This window comes from Stigmatopora argus, chromosome 16, assembly GCF_051989625.1.
Source record: "Stigmatopora argus isolate UIUO_Sarg chromosome 16, RoL_Sarg_1.0, whole genome shotgun sequence".
In the NCBI taxonomy this organism is placed as follows: Eukaryota; Metazoa; Chordata; class Actinopteri; order Syngnathiformes; family Syngnathidae; genus Stigmatopora; species Stigmatopora argus.
This window is the reverse complement of record NC_135402.1, coordinates 8,040,753-8,057,500: the sequence shown is the minus strand read 5'-3', so window position 1 is coordinate 8,057,500 and position 16,748 is coordinate 8,040,753. Positions and strand designations below refer to the sequence as shown.

General features: G+C 39.3%; 1 protein-coding gene across 7 annotated transcripts in view; it reads left to right on the top strand.

Moving 5' to 3' along the window:
- The window catches only part of rgs3a (regulator of G protein signaling 3a), a 94,633-nt gene that overhangs the window by 63,535 nt on the left and 14,350 nt on the right, over window positions 1–16,748 (top strand). For 5 of the 7 annotated variants that reach the window (XM_077623479.1, XM_077623480.1, XM_077623478.1 and 2 more), the window contains one exon: window positions 15,434–15,504. In XM_077623479.1, the coding sequence (XP_077479605.1) occupies window positions 15,434–15,504 (71 nt within the window). Of the gene's footprint in view, window positions 1,719–14,625; window positions 14,853–15,433; window positions 15,505–16,748 lie in introns of those variants that run through there. The other 2 variants (XM_077623485.1, XM_077623481.1) reach the window with 2 other exon arrangements.

Genomic DNA, 16,748 nt, shown 5'->3' with positions numbered 1-16,748 from the left:
AGCGAGACGCTCGCACTCCCGAGTCAAGTCACGTTGACGGTATTCTCCCACGTCAGGACCGTGCGGTCGGAAGATCGACCGTCCACCAAGAAACGCCGGACGAGCTCGGCTTTAGAAGATCCTTGGAACACGCGTTAGACTCCTCACGGGGAAGACTTACACTTTGGGTTTGAAATCTATCTTTTGTGACATCCGTCTTGGAACTTTACCCTTGACATTTTACACACTCAAGTATATTCGTAAATTCATTCTAACGTTAGTTCGTGGTAGACGTCCAATATAGTTTGAACTAATAGATTGGATGTCTACGAGTGATTAACTCTTTTTTTTAAAGTTTTGATTTAGTTTTGGAGGTCCGCAGGGTAGGATATGTCGCCTGCCGTTGATAGTGATAGACGTCCAATCCCTTTGAACTGGGAGAGATGGGGACCCTCCCAGTTCAAATTGATTGTAGGACTACTTGTGAAAAAGTAGAAGTAGAAAGATGATTGGACGCCACATGATTGGTTGTCTGTCATCTCAAATGTCCTCCTAGTCCAAATGGACTGGACGTTAACTAGTGATAAATCCATTTCAGTTCACAGTGGTACCTCGAGATACAAGCTTAATTCGTTCCGGGACTGAGCTCATATGTCGATTTTCTTGTAACTCAAACGAATGTTTCCCATTGAAATGAACTAAAAACAAATTAATTCGTTCCAACCCTCTGAAAAAACACCAAAAACAGGATATTGGATTGGAAAAAATCGTAAAATAACATAAACAAATTTAAATGAACTTGGATTACGATGCAGACACACTCAAAAATAAGTTTAATCTAACCTTACACTAAACTTAATTCTCATTTTGTTTTACATTTTTATACCTTTCTTCTCCCGGCCGGGTTGGCTCTGTTTGCCCCACCTCCACACTGACTTTCAGTCAATATCGAGGGTTGTTTGAGTTTATATTCCCTTCAAAATATTCCGAAAATTCTGCACACAAATGTCCTCACAATAGGATAACGCACGACCACTTGCCAATGAGTAGTATATATAACTCTCGTATTAACGATCGGCTCGCCATTCGTAATGACTAACGGAAGAAAAAAACACTGAAAAAAATGCAACGCTCCGCCCAGTGCTCGTAGAGATATTACAAAGAGGGAGTTGCGACCAGAGACATTACACGAGGGAGTTGCGGGGAGAGAGACAGTGCCCATGATGTTCTTATGAGCCGCCTCTCGTGTCCGCTGTCTGCTCGTATATCAAAATTTGTCTCGTTTATCAAGATGAATATTTGCCCGAAATTTTACTCGTATCTCAAATTTCTCGTATGTCGAGGTATCACTGTACAGCAACAAAGGATGGTTGTCTATCATTGTCAATACCACCAAAAGCATTGAATTACGTAGTTAGATGCAGTGTTTAGGTTCAAAGCATGTGTAATATTAGATATATACTTTTATTCAAGGAATAAAATTAGAAATCCATAGTGAAAAGTTAAAACTTAAATATAAAATTGGGTTCCACTTTATTTGAATGCCTCTTATAAATGAATGCTTATGACATCTGTCATTAAGTACTCTTGGTCAACTGGTTTTAACTGTATTTGCGTTACAGCTAGGACATTTAATAGCATCTGTTATAAGTGTTCATGTTCATGAAAAGTATCATATCATGGTTATATATTTACGACACTGTCTTTGAAGCATTCAAATAAAGCCTCACCTACAATTGCTCCATGAAAATGTTTGCCATGCTGGTGGTACTTGGAGATTTACAGTATGTCTTTATGTTCGGTAGTATTCTTTTTGAATGTTTAAACATTCACTAACCTGACCCATATACGCATGTAAGTCATAAACAGTACATCCTTGTTGATGTAATGTACATCCTGATCTCTTTATATCTGTCTGACTAAGCAAGACCTTCTGTTGAGCCTAATTTGGAGCCAAATTTTGGGCTGGTGAATGCAGACAAGGCTGCGTGACTACACACACACATACACACACACACACACACACACACACACACACACAAAAACACACACCTCCGCCTCCAATCTAAGAAATTCGTCATTGGTATAATCCGTTCCAGAGCTGTACGCAGCTGAAGCGCAGGTCCAATTTGAACTTGGTTTGACCTTTAATATAAACCAAACCCTATTGAGCACAATCCACACATAATTATATATTGAATCCTCGTTTACTACCATAATGTTAAAAATGTTAAAGCAGGCATCATTTTTTTCCTAACGAGTTTGTTTCATCAGCATCTATGGATGCTGTATATTTGCTCCAATTGGGTTCTCTGTATTCCGTAGAAAGATTGCCATCAAGTGGTAAAATGTCGCTGTTGCACATTAGGGAAGACTGAAGTATTGTGACTCATTTGACTCTAGAACACTACAAAACATAATGTCATGAATACATTTACTTATGTAATACTTTCTTGACTTTATTCTAACCATTTAGAAATTAAAAAGGCACTTTATATCATCATCCGGGATCACTTGTCTGTACATAAGTGTTTTTCATGAAAACATATTTGCCTTATGACTTTAGTTCTGATATTTCAGAGATGCCTAAATTGAAAAGTCCCAAATAAGTAACAGACAACAATGTTTTTTTTTGCTTTAACAATGATTTTTCCCCAGTAAATAATCTTTGAAGAAAATACACTACTGCACTATAGTATTGTTTTGAATTACTAAGTCAAATTAAAGTTACTAACTTAACAAAAAAGTAAAAAGTTATGTGTTCTGATCAACAGTGTAAAGAAGGCATATTTCACAAATATGGACTTATGTATGGTTATCGAACCGGTATCAGTAAAACATATTTTATAAAATATCACTAGTCATCCCCAGTGGTTAGCACGTGCGCCTCACAGTTCTGCGATCAAGAGTTCAATCCCCAGTGGGGATAAGCGGCAAAGAAAATAAATGAATAAATACATACAGATACATTAATCCCGCTCATCTTCACAAGGGTCACAGGGGTGCTGGAGCCTACCCCATCTACCTATGCACAGATTCGGACTCGTAGTGGTGCCATTTGACGACATCCGTTATGAATTTGAATGACCTCGTCATTAATAGACGTCCAATCAGATTGAAGTGGGAGTTTGGCGGCGAATGAACGAATATTTATCGCAGTCAATGGAATCCAATGAGTTAATTTGCCACTGTAAGACATGGACTCCCTTCAGTCTGCATTGTGCAAAGCCGTTTTAATAGTTTTATAACAGAGGGTGACATGATTAAAATCGTGTTTTGTGAGCAGATGCCGTTGAGCTTTAGTGTGCATATTTTTCCAACGTTCACCTTGGCATGCTTTGACGATATTATAATTTTGTAAATAGCTCATCACTCTGGGGAGGAGTCTCCAAAGCTTTTGGACTTGTCAAAACTGCATCTGGTTTTGCTCCCGCCGCTGGGCTGTCAGCACATTCGGCAGCCTTAAATGGCATTCAGATTGTACATATGCGATTGCGCGCGCTTCCTCCCACACGGCCTGACACGATTGGTCCTGGCCCCATGAGGCCAGCTGGACGGACCACCTTGTTGGCGTCATGGGGCCGGCTCCTTCAAGAAGTGAGTTTCCACTATTAAATGTCATCCGTAAGCTTCGCACACATCCATCCTGTGACAGATAGTAAGTGTGTGTATATAATATTTGTGAGTACGCATGGCAACCCGCCGTTTGGTCATCCATGGTGCGGTGAGACATCTTCATTTTGCCTTTTGGAAAAACAACAATCCCTAGATGAACGATGCCGTATTTGTACGTATTGTATGTTTAAATGTGGTGAAATAATTTTCTTCATCGCTGTGATTTTAATCGTAATATAAGTAAGATTATTTAGGATGGAAATGTGACACTTAAAATATAACCTAAACAAAGTCATAAAATAGGAGTAAAGTTATAACAAGGCTGACCAACTATTTTTTGTAACATATTTTTTTGACTATATGTCGCACCTGAATATAACTATATAAATAAATATATTCAAGTCACACTGGAGTATAAATAGCATTTTTGGGCAAGCAGTTTTTTTTAATTGATCAGAAACCAGGAACAAACATGATTCATTAAAGTAATAGTAGAACAGGGAACAATAGAAAAAAATAATTGCAGTTAAAAAAAAGTGCGACTATAGTCCAGAAAATACGTTACTTTTTTTTCACTGTATGTGTTTTTCTTTTGTAAATGATCCCATGCCTTTTTTGTCTGAGTTGAAATTTGCCATCATTTTTTTCTGTTGGTTTTAGTTTGCATGCATAAGTCCATTCTTTCATTCATTTTCCATATCGCTTATCCTCACAAGGGTCGCGGAGGGTGCTGGAGCCTATCCCAGCCAAGAATGAGCACCAGGCAGGGGGACACCCTGAAATGGTAGCCAGCCAAACACAGGGTACAAGGAAACAGATGTTTGTATATGTGCACTGTGGCCACTGAGAGGCAGCACGTTTCAGACTAGATCCTCTAATTTTGCACTAGAGGGGGAAGAAGAAGGCCTTTTTTTAGTCGATGATTGATATAACTTGTTTTTGTCCATGCCTATAAGTTTATTATAATAATTTCTTCGAATTTTCTTTTCAAAAAAAGAAATATTGTGGCATTCATGATCATATTGATTCTTTAGAGCAGGGGTCTCAAACTTGCGGCCCGCGGGCCAACTGCGGCCCGCGGGACGATAATTTGCGGCCCCCGTCTTAATATGAAAGATCGATTTTTTTTTTTTTTTTTTTTTTTTTTAAATTTTTTTTTTTTTTTTTTTTACCCCTTTCCCCATGATGGCGCCGTTTAAGTGGCAGCCAGTGGCAGTAGCTCTGTCCACTCATGTTTTTCTTGTTTTACAGCATGTTTTACATGAAAAATTAGAGGGAACATTGACATGCACCTGCTTGTGGCAGGTGTGATACTGGTGTGCCGATAGCGAGCAATGATGATGTCGTGACCGGATGATTCGCCTAAAGACGTTTCGCCGACGGACGTTTGACAGACGGACAGGTCGTACTAGTATTTGTTAGTTTAATGATTAAATACAAATACTAGTATTTGTATTTAATCATTAAACGCTGTTTTCAGCTGGATTTGACCGAATTCGAGAGCATTTTGAGCCGTTTGGCGAATGGACGTCTATAGACGTTTTTTTGCCTCCATCGCGATATCATCCAGTATTTGTATTTAATCATTAAATGCTGTTTTAGGATGGATTTGACCCGATTGCTGTCATTTTACGGCTCGGTTCTGCTACATCTGCCTGCCCAAGAGTGCTTATTCCCGGACTGCCATTGATGGTAGACGAACATTGATTTTTACTATAATTTGGACAACACTGGCGGCGGGCCGGATTAAAAATCCTAACGGGCCGTATATGGCCCGCGGGCCGAGGTTGAAAAACTTGTACACACACGATCCGGCGGGGCGAGCGTTCGAATCCCGTTTCGGCGAAACCTCCGTTCGGCCGAATGAACGTTCGGCGAAACCTCCGTTCGGCCGAATGAACGTTCGGTGGAACGTCCATTCGGCGACCTGCCCGTCTGTCAAACGTCCGTCGGCGAAACGTCTTTAGGCGAATCATCCGAGTACCGATGATGTCGCTCACACTGGTACTCAGTGCGCTCAGGGAGGTTGTCTTTCTGCTCAGACCAACAAAAAATTAGAGGGAACTTTGGTTCGGAGCTGAATGAACCAATCACGGTGAGGTATACGGCTCTGGAGGGCGGGACATCGGCCTGGCTGTCCAGTGCCTCGCTCACTCACTCATTCATTCCTCCAATCAGCTGGGCGGAGGAGAAGCCGTGAGGCCGATCACTCCGCTCGGCGCGCACACTCCTCCGCTGCTCTCAGCATAGAACTGAATGAGGCGCTATGATCCGTGATCCAGCCTGTGTCAGTGTCTGTAGCCATCTCCGCGATTGAAACGGAGAGCGAAAGTGCACATGCGCCACAAACCCGCGCGACTGAATGTGAAAGATCAACCCGAGACTCATTCCAAGTGGAAAAACATATTACAGAGCCCCAGAGATGTCTCTTTCAAAGCCTGCCGTGAAGAGAAAGGTCGGTGATGAGCACAGACAGTTTCAAGAAAAGTGGGGAGTGCAATATTTCTTTGTTGAACACAGGGGCACCCCGACGTGTCTCATTTACACTGAAAAAGTTGCGGTGCACAAGGAATACAATTTGAAACGTAATTGTACTATGAGACATGCTGAGGAGTACGAAAAATACCAGGGAGATGAGAGAGCCAACCAGGTTGCCAGTCTTAAAACACGTCTTCTGAGGCAACAGGATCTCTTCAAGAAGGCTACCAAAGACAGTAATGCAGCAGTCAAAGCTAGCTACGCCGTTTGTGAGTTGATTGATCCTGTGCTAAGTGATCCCAAATGGCTCATGGACTTGGCTTTTCTTGTTGATATCACACATGAGCTTAATGTACTGAACAAGAAGCTACAAGGCCAGGGGCAACTTGTCAGTGCTGCCTATGACAACGTGAGAGCATTCTGCACTAAACTTGTGTTATGGAAAGCCCAGCTCTCTCAGACAAACCTTTGCCATTTCCCAGCATGCAAGGCTCTCGTGGATGCAGGCACACCATTCAGTGGTGAGAAGTATGTTGAGGCCATTTCGAAGCTACAGGAGGAATTTGATCACAGATTTGCAGACTTCAAGACACACAAAGCCACATTTCAAATTTTTGCGGACCCCTTCTCCTTTGATGTGCAAGATGCCCCTCCTGAGCTTCAAATGGAGCTCATTGACCTGCAGTGCAACTCTGCACTCAAAGCCAAGTTCAGGGAGGTGAGTGGAGAAGCAGACAAGCTTGGGCAATTTTTGAGAGAGTTGACCCCCAGCTTCCCTGAACTTTCCCGAAGGTTCAAGCGGACCATGTGCCTTTTTGGGAGCACATACTTGTGTGAGAAGCTCTTCTCCACCTTGAACTTCAATAAGTCCAAGTACAGGTCCAGACTTACTGATGAGCATCTTCAAGCTCTACTGAGGGTCTCCACTGCTTCCTCCCTCAAGCCAAATGTGACTATGTGAGAAGAAGCGCTGCCAGGTCTCTAGCAGCAAGGAGTAGGCAAAAGAAGCCGTGTTCAGAATATTTCATGTTCAATGTTCCATTCAAGTTCAGAAAGTTAAAGGTTAAAGAGCTGTTAATACAGACATTTGAAACGGAATAAAAATAATTCATTTTCTCTACTTAGCCAGCCAGTGTATCTCTACTGTATGCTCATTAGTATTATTTGGTTTTATATTACTGATTGATTTATTTTTTATTCATCTTTAAGTTAATTTATTTAATTCATTATTTTTTGTTAAAAAATAAAGATATTTGATAACGTTGGAAAGTTTTATCAGTGCTTTTCTTGTGGAAATCCTGATGCGGCCCAGTCTCACCCAGACTCGGCCTCTAGCGGCCCCCAGGTAAATTGAGTTCGAGACCCCTGCTTTAGAGGGTAGATAAGGTGAATTTTTGCTAATTTTCGTTTTTGATTGACTGGCATATTCAATTCTAAATTCATTTGGAAAACGTCTTGCAAAATTAGGTATTTTAATCTTTTTTTCTTTGTGTGTTTAATGTTGCAGTTGACCTAATCGGACTCAAGTGTTAACATCTTTATTTTTTTTTTAATAAATGAATTTTTTTCCATGTCTACATATCTATCAGCATAATTAGCTGTACTAAGAACTGTGCAAACAGTAACAAAACGTTTTTAATGAATTAATCATGATTAACACGGGAAATAGTTCTTCAAAAAAAAATCTTCCTGTTTATAAATATGGTGTAACTTTGGGTTGGATACAGCTTCATGCAGCTTGTAAACATTTTGTTTGTGCAGTAAAACGATTGTTTGAAATTAATGTAAATACATGGCAGATTTCCGCCGCAAATTGCCGCAGTGTTTCTTACCGGCAAGGTCGTTAAGGGCGGCTTACATTCCTTACTGTTACGTCAAGGTTCCACGCGAGTGGGTGGAAGAAAAGTGGGCATCATGTAAATACACTTATGTTGCGTATAGCGTGGTGGTGACACAGAATGAGTCTGTAAACGAGATGCTTTGCAGAGATACTTTCTGTTTGTTGAGTAACACTTTTAACTCATTGGCTGCCATTGACGATGATATAGTACGTGCAATTTATTTGAACCAAAAGAGATTGGCAGGAAATTAACTCAACAGGAGGATTGGACACCAAATGATTTGACTATTATCGTCAAAGTGAAAGAGGTTAAAGATGACTATAGCTGTTATTGACGGTGTTAGACTTCAAATTTCTTTTACAATTCAAATTTTGAACAAGGTTCATTTGTCAAAATGGATTGGGCATTTACCTTCGTTAATGGCATTAAAACATCCCAACTCACAAAAACAATAAAAATAAAACATCACCAGTCACAAAAAAACAAGTTACAGGAAACATATTAACAAAAAAACAATAAAAATGAGTTAAAAAAAGGGGTATGAAATCAGGTCACAGCACTCAAATAATAATAAAAAACACAAAAACAAGCCACAATAAATAAATCACGAAAAAAGTGTATGAAATCAGATCACAGCACTCAAATAATTAAAAAAAACCCACAAAAACAAGCCACAATAAATAAATCACAAAAAAGTGACACATTTTGATATTTTTAGTGATTTCTTTTTTGTTTATTTGTGATTTATTTTCTGGGAGTGGTGTTTTGTTTTGCCTCTTGTTAGTTTATTCAGACTTTAATTTGTACTTGGGTGTATTTTGCAATTTTCAGCCACCATAAAAAAATAAAAACAACAATACAAAGCAAAAAAATAATCATAGTATTTAAAATGTGCATCTTAGAATAGAAGTCAGCCATTTATTGACGCAAAGGAAGAAAGACATTTGCGCATCATTCGTTTTTTTCCATACACACACACACCAAGTCCACAACTTTAAAGTCACTCATAGCCATGATTTTCCAAATCCGCTTTAACATTACTTACCCTCACGTGACATTGAAATCACGGAAACTATTTTGGCCTCTCAAACCAAATTACCAGTGAACCGCATGTGCATTTGGGGTTAAGCACTGCCTTTTTTTTCTTCACTGTGGAGACAAATGTGTTCCAACTTACAGTACGCGCCCCGCAGTTAACCTCTGAACGTCACGCGGCTACACGTGAGCCCAGCTAAAAATAGCCGTTTGTCTCTATTTAATTGGACGTTTATGGAAAAAACGTTGAATTATCATCCAATGATGAGTGTTATTGTCCATTTGTCTGGAAGGGATTTTTAAAAAATGAGTCAGGCTACTGTATTTGTCTCTAACTAAATGTTCCCTGGACAGTCAATTGATCATTTGAATTGTTTACTTTCAAGGCCGCCACGGGACAAAAGTTCAAATCGATGCGGGACAGCATAAAAGTACTGAACGGGAATAGGTAAATATTTACACCGTGGAACAAACTGTGGACGGTTAACACTGTGTCCCGTGAGATGTCCATTGGCAAAAACTGGAAAGGGCTCCATTGCAGCACCTTGCCATTTATGGTCTTCTATCTGAAAGATGGCTCTAAATTGAAGCGCCAACTGTCATTTTTAATAAACATCTAAAGTGTGTTCTTTCTACCACTCTGGGGTCCTGGAAGCTAAAATTGGATCAGTCCCTTTCACAATATTTACACTTACTGTTATTTTTGGTATTGTTAACCCCTTGAGTGCCGTTTGGAATGATAAAGGTTCAAATCATGAGGCTCTTTTAATCCTATCCTATATATTTATATATATATATATGTATGTATGTATATATGTATATATTTATGTGTATATATGTGTATATATGTGTGTATATATATGTATGTATAAATATATATATATATATATATATATATATATATATATATATATATATATATATATATGTGTATATATATGTGTGTGTATATATATATATGTATGTATATGTATATATGTATGCATGTATATGTGTATATATATGTATGTATATATATGTATGTATATGTATGTATATATATATGTATTTTCTATACCGCTTGTCCTCACAAGGGTCGTGAGGGGTGTCGGAGCCTATCCAAGCCAGCTGTGGGCAGTAGGCGGGGGGCACCCTAAATTGCTGATCAGCCAATCGTGGGGCACAAGAAAACTGACAACCATTCACGCTCACACTCATATATAGGTCCAATTTAGAGTGTTCCACCAGCCTTCAGGCCTTTTAAATGTAAAATGGGACTCAATTTACAAAAAGAATCACGTTACGAAACCACTTCTGGAATTTTAAAAAAAATCGTAAGTGGAGGTATGACTGTACCGGTGAAATCTATCAGTAAATATACTATGTACTACACACATGTATCAATATAAAATGAGGGAAGAACTGAAGTTAAGTGGCAGATCCAAGTGACTTATGTCCTAGGAAGAAAAAAATATAGTTACAAAACAATAATAATACAGTTAGCAGCAGTACGAATGAAGTGCAGCATACTAATGAAAACCTACACATTCTTATACGAGGAGAGTTCTGAGTGCAGTAGTCAGTGTGTAAACTGAGGTCAGTGGGAATGGCAACCAAGAACAACTGGTGTAACGAAAATATTCCCACAAAGGTCAAGTTGTGAAGCAGCTTGACTTTACGGGATGCCATCAGTCCATTCCGGGATTAGGGCGGCTAACCTGATCACTTGTTTAAAGGAGATCGGAGAAGTGACGCACAAGCGTTTGACATCCTATGACACGCAGGAAGCAGCCATCTCCTGAGCGTGGCGGAATAGAGACACTTACAGGCACGTACACAGACGCGTGTATTGTACGCAAATTTGCACTCAATTCACCATTTGTTTATTACGTACGTGGCTTAAGTCAGCATCCGGTCTGGACCACTTAGTTAGTAACTCATCGGATGAAAGTCCACGACAATAGACAGCCAATCCTTTTGAACTGGGAGGGCTGCCAGGTTCCCAGTTCAAACAGATTGGGCGTCTAAAAGTGACAAACTACTTCAATGGTGTATGATCCAAGAAAATCAAGATTGAGATACATATTGAAAAATGTGAAAAATGGAAGAAAAAAAAGATTAAAAACATGGGAAATGTTAAAAATGCCCCCCCCCCCCCAAACCCACCGAATGTCGAAAAACAATGTGAAACACACAAAAAATATGTAAGTGCGAGAAAACACAAATAAAATATTTAGAAAGAGAAAAAAAAAAACTGGTAAAATCTGAACAACCACAAAAAAGTGAGAAACTAAATATGAAACAAAAAAACTGTGAAATTAAGAAATAATAATAATAATAATAAATATAATACTTAAAGCCCTGGTGAAAATGTTAAGAATCACAAAAACATTAAAAAAAGATTAACACACTGTAAAAATCAAATTATTTAAAAAAAAAAAGATCAGCGGACCACAAATGGCCCACAGGCCTGACTTTGAACACACAAATGGCCCACAGGCCTGACTTTGAACACACCTAATATAAAAGAAGCCCTTTTAAAAAATACACCTATCTTTACACTCTAGCAAATTCATATCCGATAGCCACAGTCAAAAAATCAATTTTATTGACTTCCATTGACAGTAACAGACATCCTATCCATTTGAAATGGGTGGGTTACTGTTACCCTCCCACTTCAAACTGATTGGACATCTACGAATGATAAACTCATTTCACAGCAAAAGCACAATTTGGTCTGAAAGAGTTCAATAGCACTGTGTTTTTCTTTTATATTCCCTGAAAGTGTGTATCGTATGGGCGTGTGCCTGAATACTTGAATGGTTTATTTTCTCCCAAATTTCCCCTTTATTTGGAATACTTGCACAACCATTTCCTGTGGCAGACAATGAAAGGCGATTATGCAATCAAACACACCAGGAGTACTGTCTCATGGCTAAAAACATTCAGGTTGAAGGGAGATATTTTTGCCTGATGAGCCCTCTTGCACATCTTCTTATTTACATAATGACTTTCTTTTCTGGGTCTCGTAAAAAAGGCCGCACAGAGAGCAAACTTTTCCTGTTGAGATCACGTAAAAACATGCTCGCGTGTTCGTTTGTTTAGCTTTAAAACAGCAATGCTCTAAAATTTCAAAACCTCACGGTGTATGAGGGAAATAATATTTTTGCAGTTAGCGGGAGTCGCATTTTTTAAATACCTTTTTTCTCTGGTGGGACGGCCTAACCAAAGTGGTCCAAGTATTCAAATATTAAACCAGCAAATAACCTTTGCGACATAAGTGGAGCAGGATGATTTGTTGGTAGCGTTTTTGGTCAAAATGGAAAAAGAATGAAGAAGGGAAATGAGGTTTAAGCATGGGTTGTTTTCATTAGGTTAGGGAAATGTTCATTTTTTGTTGTGCCAGGTTCTTTTGTTCTTTTCTTTTCTTTTTACTTTTCCTGTTGGCAATCAGTGAAAAATGATCAATCAATGCCAGTCTTCCCATGAAAAATGGATTGGTGGTTTATAACAGGAAATTCCAGTGAATCGATTAGTGGCTCAAAAAACACATAAATACAGAAGTATAATGACCACATGATCGTGGTTTGGAATTTGGATTTTAAAAAAAGTAAAAAATGCAGAAATAAGAAAACATTTTCAGCGCCAGGAAAAAAAAGGCCAGAAAAACACAACCAAGAAAACTCAATTCATCACATTGGATTTTTTTTAGTTTATTTATGTGATACAAAATTCCTAAAATTATATACTTTCCCACATTTGACCATTAATTTAGTGCAGATGCACTGTTAAATTCACTTGCTCCAGCTAGTGTTCAAGATGAGAAGTACAACAATGTAGGCTGAACACAAGGTTGTTGTGCGAGCCATATCCAATGATATTTACTGTGGGACAATAAAACCAGGCTACGGGCAATAATTTGGACACCCCCGCTATAAAGGGGTGACCCTAATGAGAAAATTGTACGCATATACGGTTAAATCATAGACATAAAAAAACTACTCTGGCACAGAAACCAACATTTTAATGCAAGATGTTCTTTTTTAATGCAAGATGTTCTTTAATGTACTCATGACTGAAATGCAGTTTAAGTGACTGCTATTCAAAGGTGACAATTCATTGAAGCCCTAATTTTAATTCTACAGCTGCCTTTAATGAAAGCGCAAATTGAGAAAACGTGTTTGGGTTTACACGTGAACAATTTGCATTTCTGTGCACGTTTTCTTTCCCTGCCTAGTGTGCGTATGCATGTGTTTGAACTGTTATCTGTGACAAGGCACGGCGTGTCAACACCTGCTGTTAGCGCTTTTGGGGGGAGTGGGCGTCAGGGGGACTCTCGGGTCCTGGCGTGAGCTTCCACAGGTTCAGGTTTTTGGCAAATCTGCACGTATAGGCTACTTTTAGGGACGACTTACACTTTTAGTACGCCTCAGTGGTCAGTGTATGCGTCATCTGCATTAAGTGTTCGCGTTTGCATTGAGGCCCAGACAAGATGTTAAAAACAAGACAAAAGGAAAGAACATTCGTTATTTACATGGCTTTCAAATTACCCACTTTGTCCCTCAGGTACTGTTGTCACAACACTAAAATGTTCAATTCTTTCCGTATTCCCCGCAAAAATATTTCTTCCTTTCTTTAATTTCTTTAATTAACTCTCTCAGTGTTTCTCCACTAGTGGTCATTGTTTTATTCTTTTTGTATGGCTCATCAAAATAAATGTAAATGCTCTCAAATTAACAGGAAGTGACCCATGGAAGGGCAAACATCCCCATGAAATTTCTAGAGAAATTGCATCTATTAGTTCCGGTGTGCCAAAACGATGGCCTGCGGACCAAGTTCAGTTGTCCATTTTTTATTAGCCTGTAGCAAATGAAATATTCAATAAACATATAATTGAATTTGGCGCCCACAACAAGCATAAATTCAGCTTAAGTTCTGTTGCACGCTTTAACCCTAGATGGAGCTAGTCACTTAAACAGCATCTCTTCGTTAGTCAAAGGAAATAAAATGACTTGACTTTTTATTTCAACCAGTCAATGAAGAATACATTCATCATCCTGTTGTAGCAAACCAAAAGTATGCGATGCCTGTGCTTAATTTTAGACTGCTCCCTCAACATTCATTCTCACAGTCAACTGTGACTTGAGTCCGAAAATGTTTTTAGCGCTTCAGTGAATCCCCCCTCCCCCGTTTGTGCGACGCTCTGTCTGGCCACGCTTGCAAAATTCCTACTGTCCTCCACACCATTTAACTACTTAATTAAATACATTTTAAAAAACTGAAAATTCTAACCCCAATTCGGTGGCCATCCAGTCACAAGGCACAAGGATACGAACAACCATTCATGCTCAAACACATACTTAGGGACAATTTAGAGTGTCCAATCAGCCTGTCTTGCATGTTTTTTGGATGTGGGAGGAAACTGGAGTACCCGGAGAAAACCCACACAAGTCCAGGGAGCACATGCAAACTCCACACATTGAGGACCAACCTGGGATCGAACCCTCAACCCCAGAATTGCGAGGCCGACACCCTAACCCCCGGGTCACCAGAAATCTCATTCATAAGCAAAAAGATCAGGTGTCAGGAGCAGCTCGTTTGTCCCCCCTGGCTTGCCGTTAGGTTCGAGCAGCTGCGAGTGATTCATGATTACTTCCGGATGTGTGTATTTAAACACCACGGAAGTGGTATTCATTGTCGGATCGTACTGCGTGATACTGCATACATCGCTGCAAAGGTACTGTTCTCCATGCTCCGGTTTTGTTTCGTTTTGGATGTACAAGTCCTTGTTATTTCGTAAGGCTTCCTGCGTCATTAAAAGTTATTATCATGAGCACAGTTCACCTCGTCCCCTCCTGCTTCCCCGCTACTGGGTCCGAATCCCTCCGATCGCGCCACAACGTCTCGGCGCGATCGTAACATCAGGTGACTTTGCATTTCAGTTTTTTACTGGCAACTTGCAAAATCTTGTTCAATGCCAATTGATTAGTTTTTACACAAATCTGATTCCATCTAAGGGTCCGCTTCCGATACAAATATTTAAAATATCCAAAGGGGCGAGTTTCCCAAGTAGAATCACAATAAAAGCCAGCAGCTGTGTCCAGTGCCTCCCATTCAAGGTTCCTGTAACACAATAGGTGATTATGTGGAGCCCACCCCACAATCTCATACAATGGGGCAGTTTCAGGCCATCAGATTAGCAAGGTCTGACCCCTTCTCCACCCTCAAGCAACTTCCCTTTCCCTTCCAAACCAATGAAAACACAGACCAGGCACCAAGTGTAACGTGAAACCGCCGGGGGTGGCGCGGTATTTTTTGTCGCTCGATGCTTCCGAGCTCAAGCGGTAGTGGTTTTGTTTGCAAACAGCGTCCGTCCACCGCAGACACTTTTCCCACCCGGGCAGATCCACTCGTATGAAGGGGATGATTGTTTGCTGATCGGAACCGTGTTATCCGGGGCCCTCTTTCGGATGATGCAGTGTGTCTTCTCCTTCCTGTCCCCCCAGCTCAGCTCCGGATCCTCCTGCAGCTGCGAGGTCGGCCCCGACGGCACCAAGAAGAAAAAGTCCAAAAACCTGTAAGTGAAACCGTCTTGGTGCATGTCCAGCTTTTTTTCTATGCCCTTTTTTTGATGTTATCTTATTTTATGTATGCAGATATGATATCTACATTATTACGAACCATATTGATGATTTAGTGTTGCAACAATTACTAATTGTCAACCATTGGCTGCGGTTGAACTAACGGTCTTTAGCCCCTCCCACTTGAAAGGAATTGACATCCTTTACTGTCAATGGCAGCTTCTTAGCTGACTTCTCAAAATGGGAAAGGCTATGCTAATACCTTTTCATCCCTTCTCAAACGTTGCCCAATGTTTGCCAAAAACGACTTTAATCTTGTAATATGATTTTAATCCTTTAATATTACAACGTATTGTTTAATTCTCGTAATATCGTGAGATTAAAGTCACAATATTGCACATTTTTCTTGAAAAATTACAAAGTATGATTTTGTTCTCATATTATAACACCTTTTTCATCAGTTGTCATACATCGCTAACCGTGTCAGCCTGTAAAACCAAACAATTTTCAGTTCATGTTCATGTAGTCTAAGGATGAGCAACAAAATGACTTAAATCTCGGAATATTACGATTTTAATCCAGTAATATTTTCACATATTGTTTGATTCTCGTATATCACAAGATTAATGTTGCAACTTTTCTTGAAATATTGCAATGTACGAGTTAGTTGTCATAATATTGTGACTTTAATCTTCTAATATTTTGACGTTAGTGAATCTTTTTTTGTGTATTGACCGATTTTCACGTCGTACAAAGTTGACAAATTACAGTTATAGTATCGTAAAAATAAATCGCATAACGATTTTAACCTCGTAATGTTACTACTGTTTTCTTCTAACATTACTCCAATCTCCTAATATTACGTCAAATGTAGTTTCATGGTTATAAGGTAATGTAAAAATAAGCGACTAAATGACTTTAGCCTTGTCTACGTACCTGGTTCATGTAATAAATAAATAGTGTAAGTACTTTAACGTACTAATTTTACGACTTTTCTCCTTATTTTACGTTAATCACCTAATATTATGGCAAATATAATTTCATATCAATATGTTGCCAGAAGCCCGTGAAAGCAACAAACACAATGTCTTTAGTTTCATAATATTACTATTTGAATCCTGCAATATTACAACATGAGACTTCATTCTCTTAATATTACGACTTGAATCTTGTGATATTACAATGTCTGACTTCATTCTAGTAATTTCACAACTTTAATATCCGAATATTTTGTCGACAT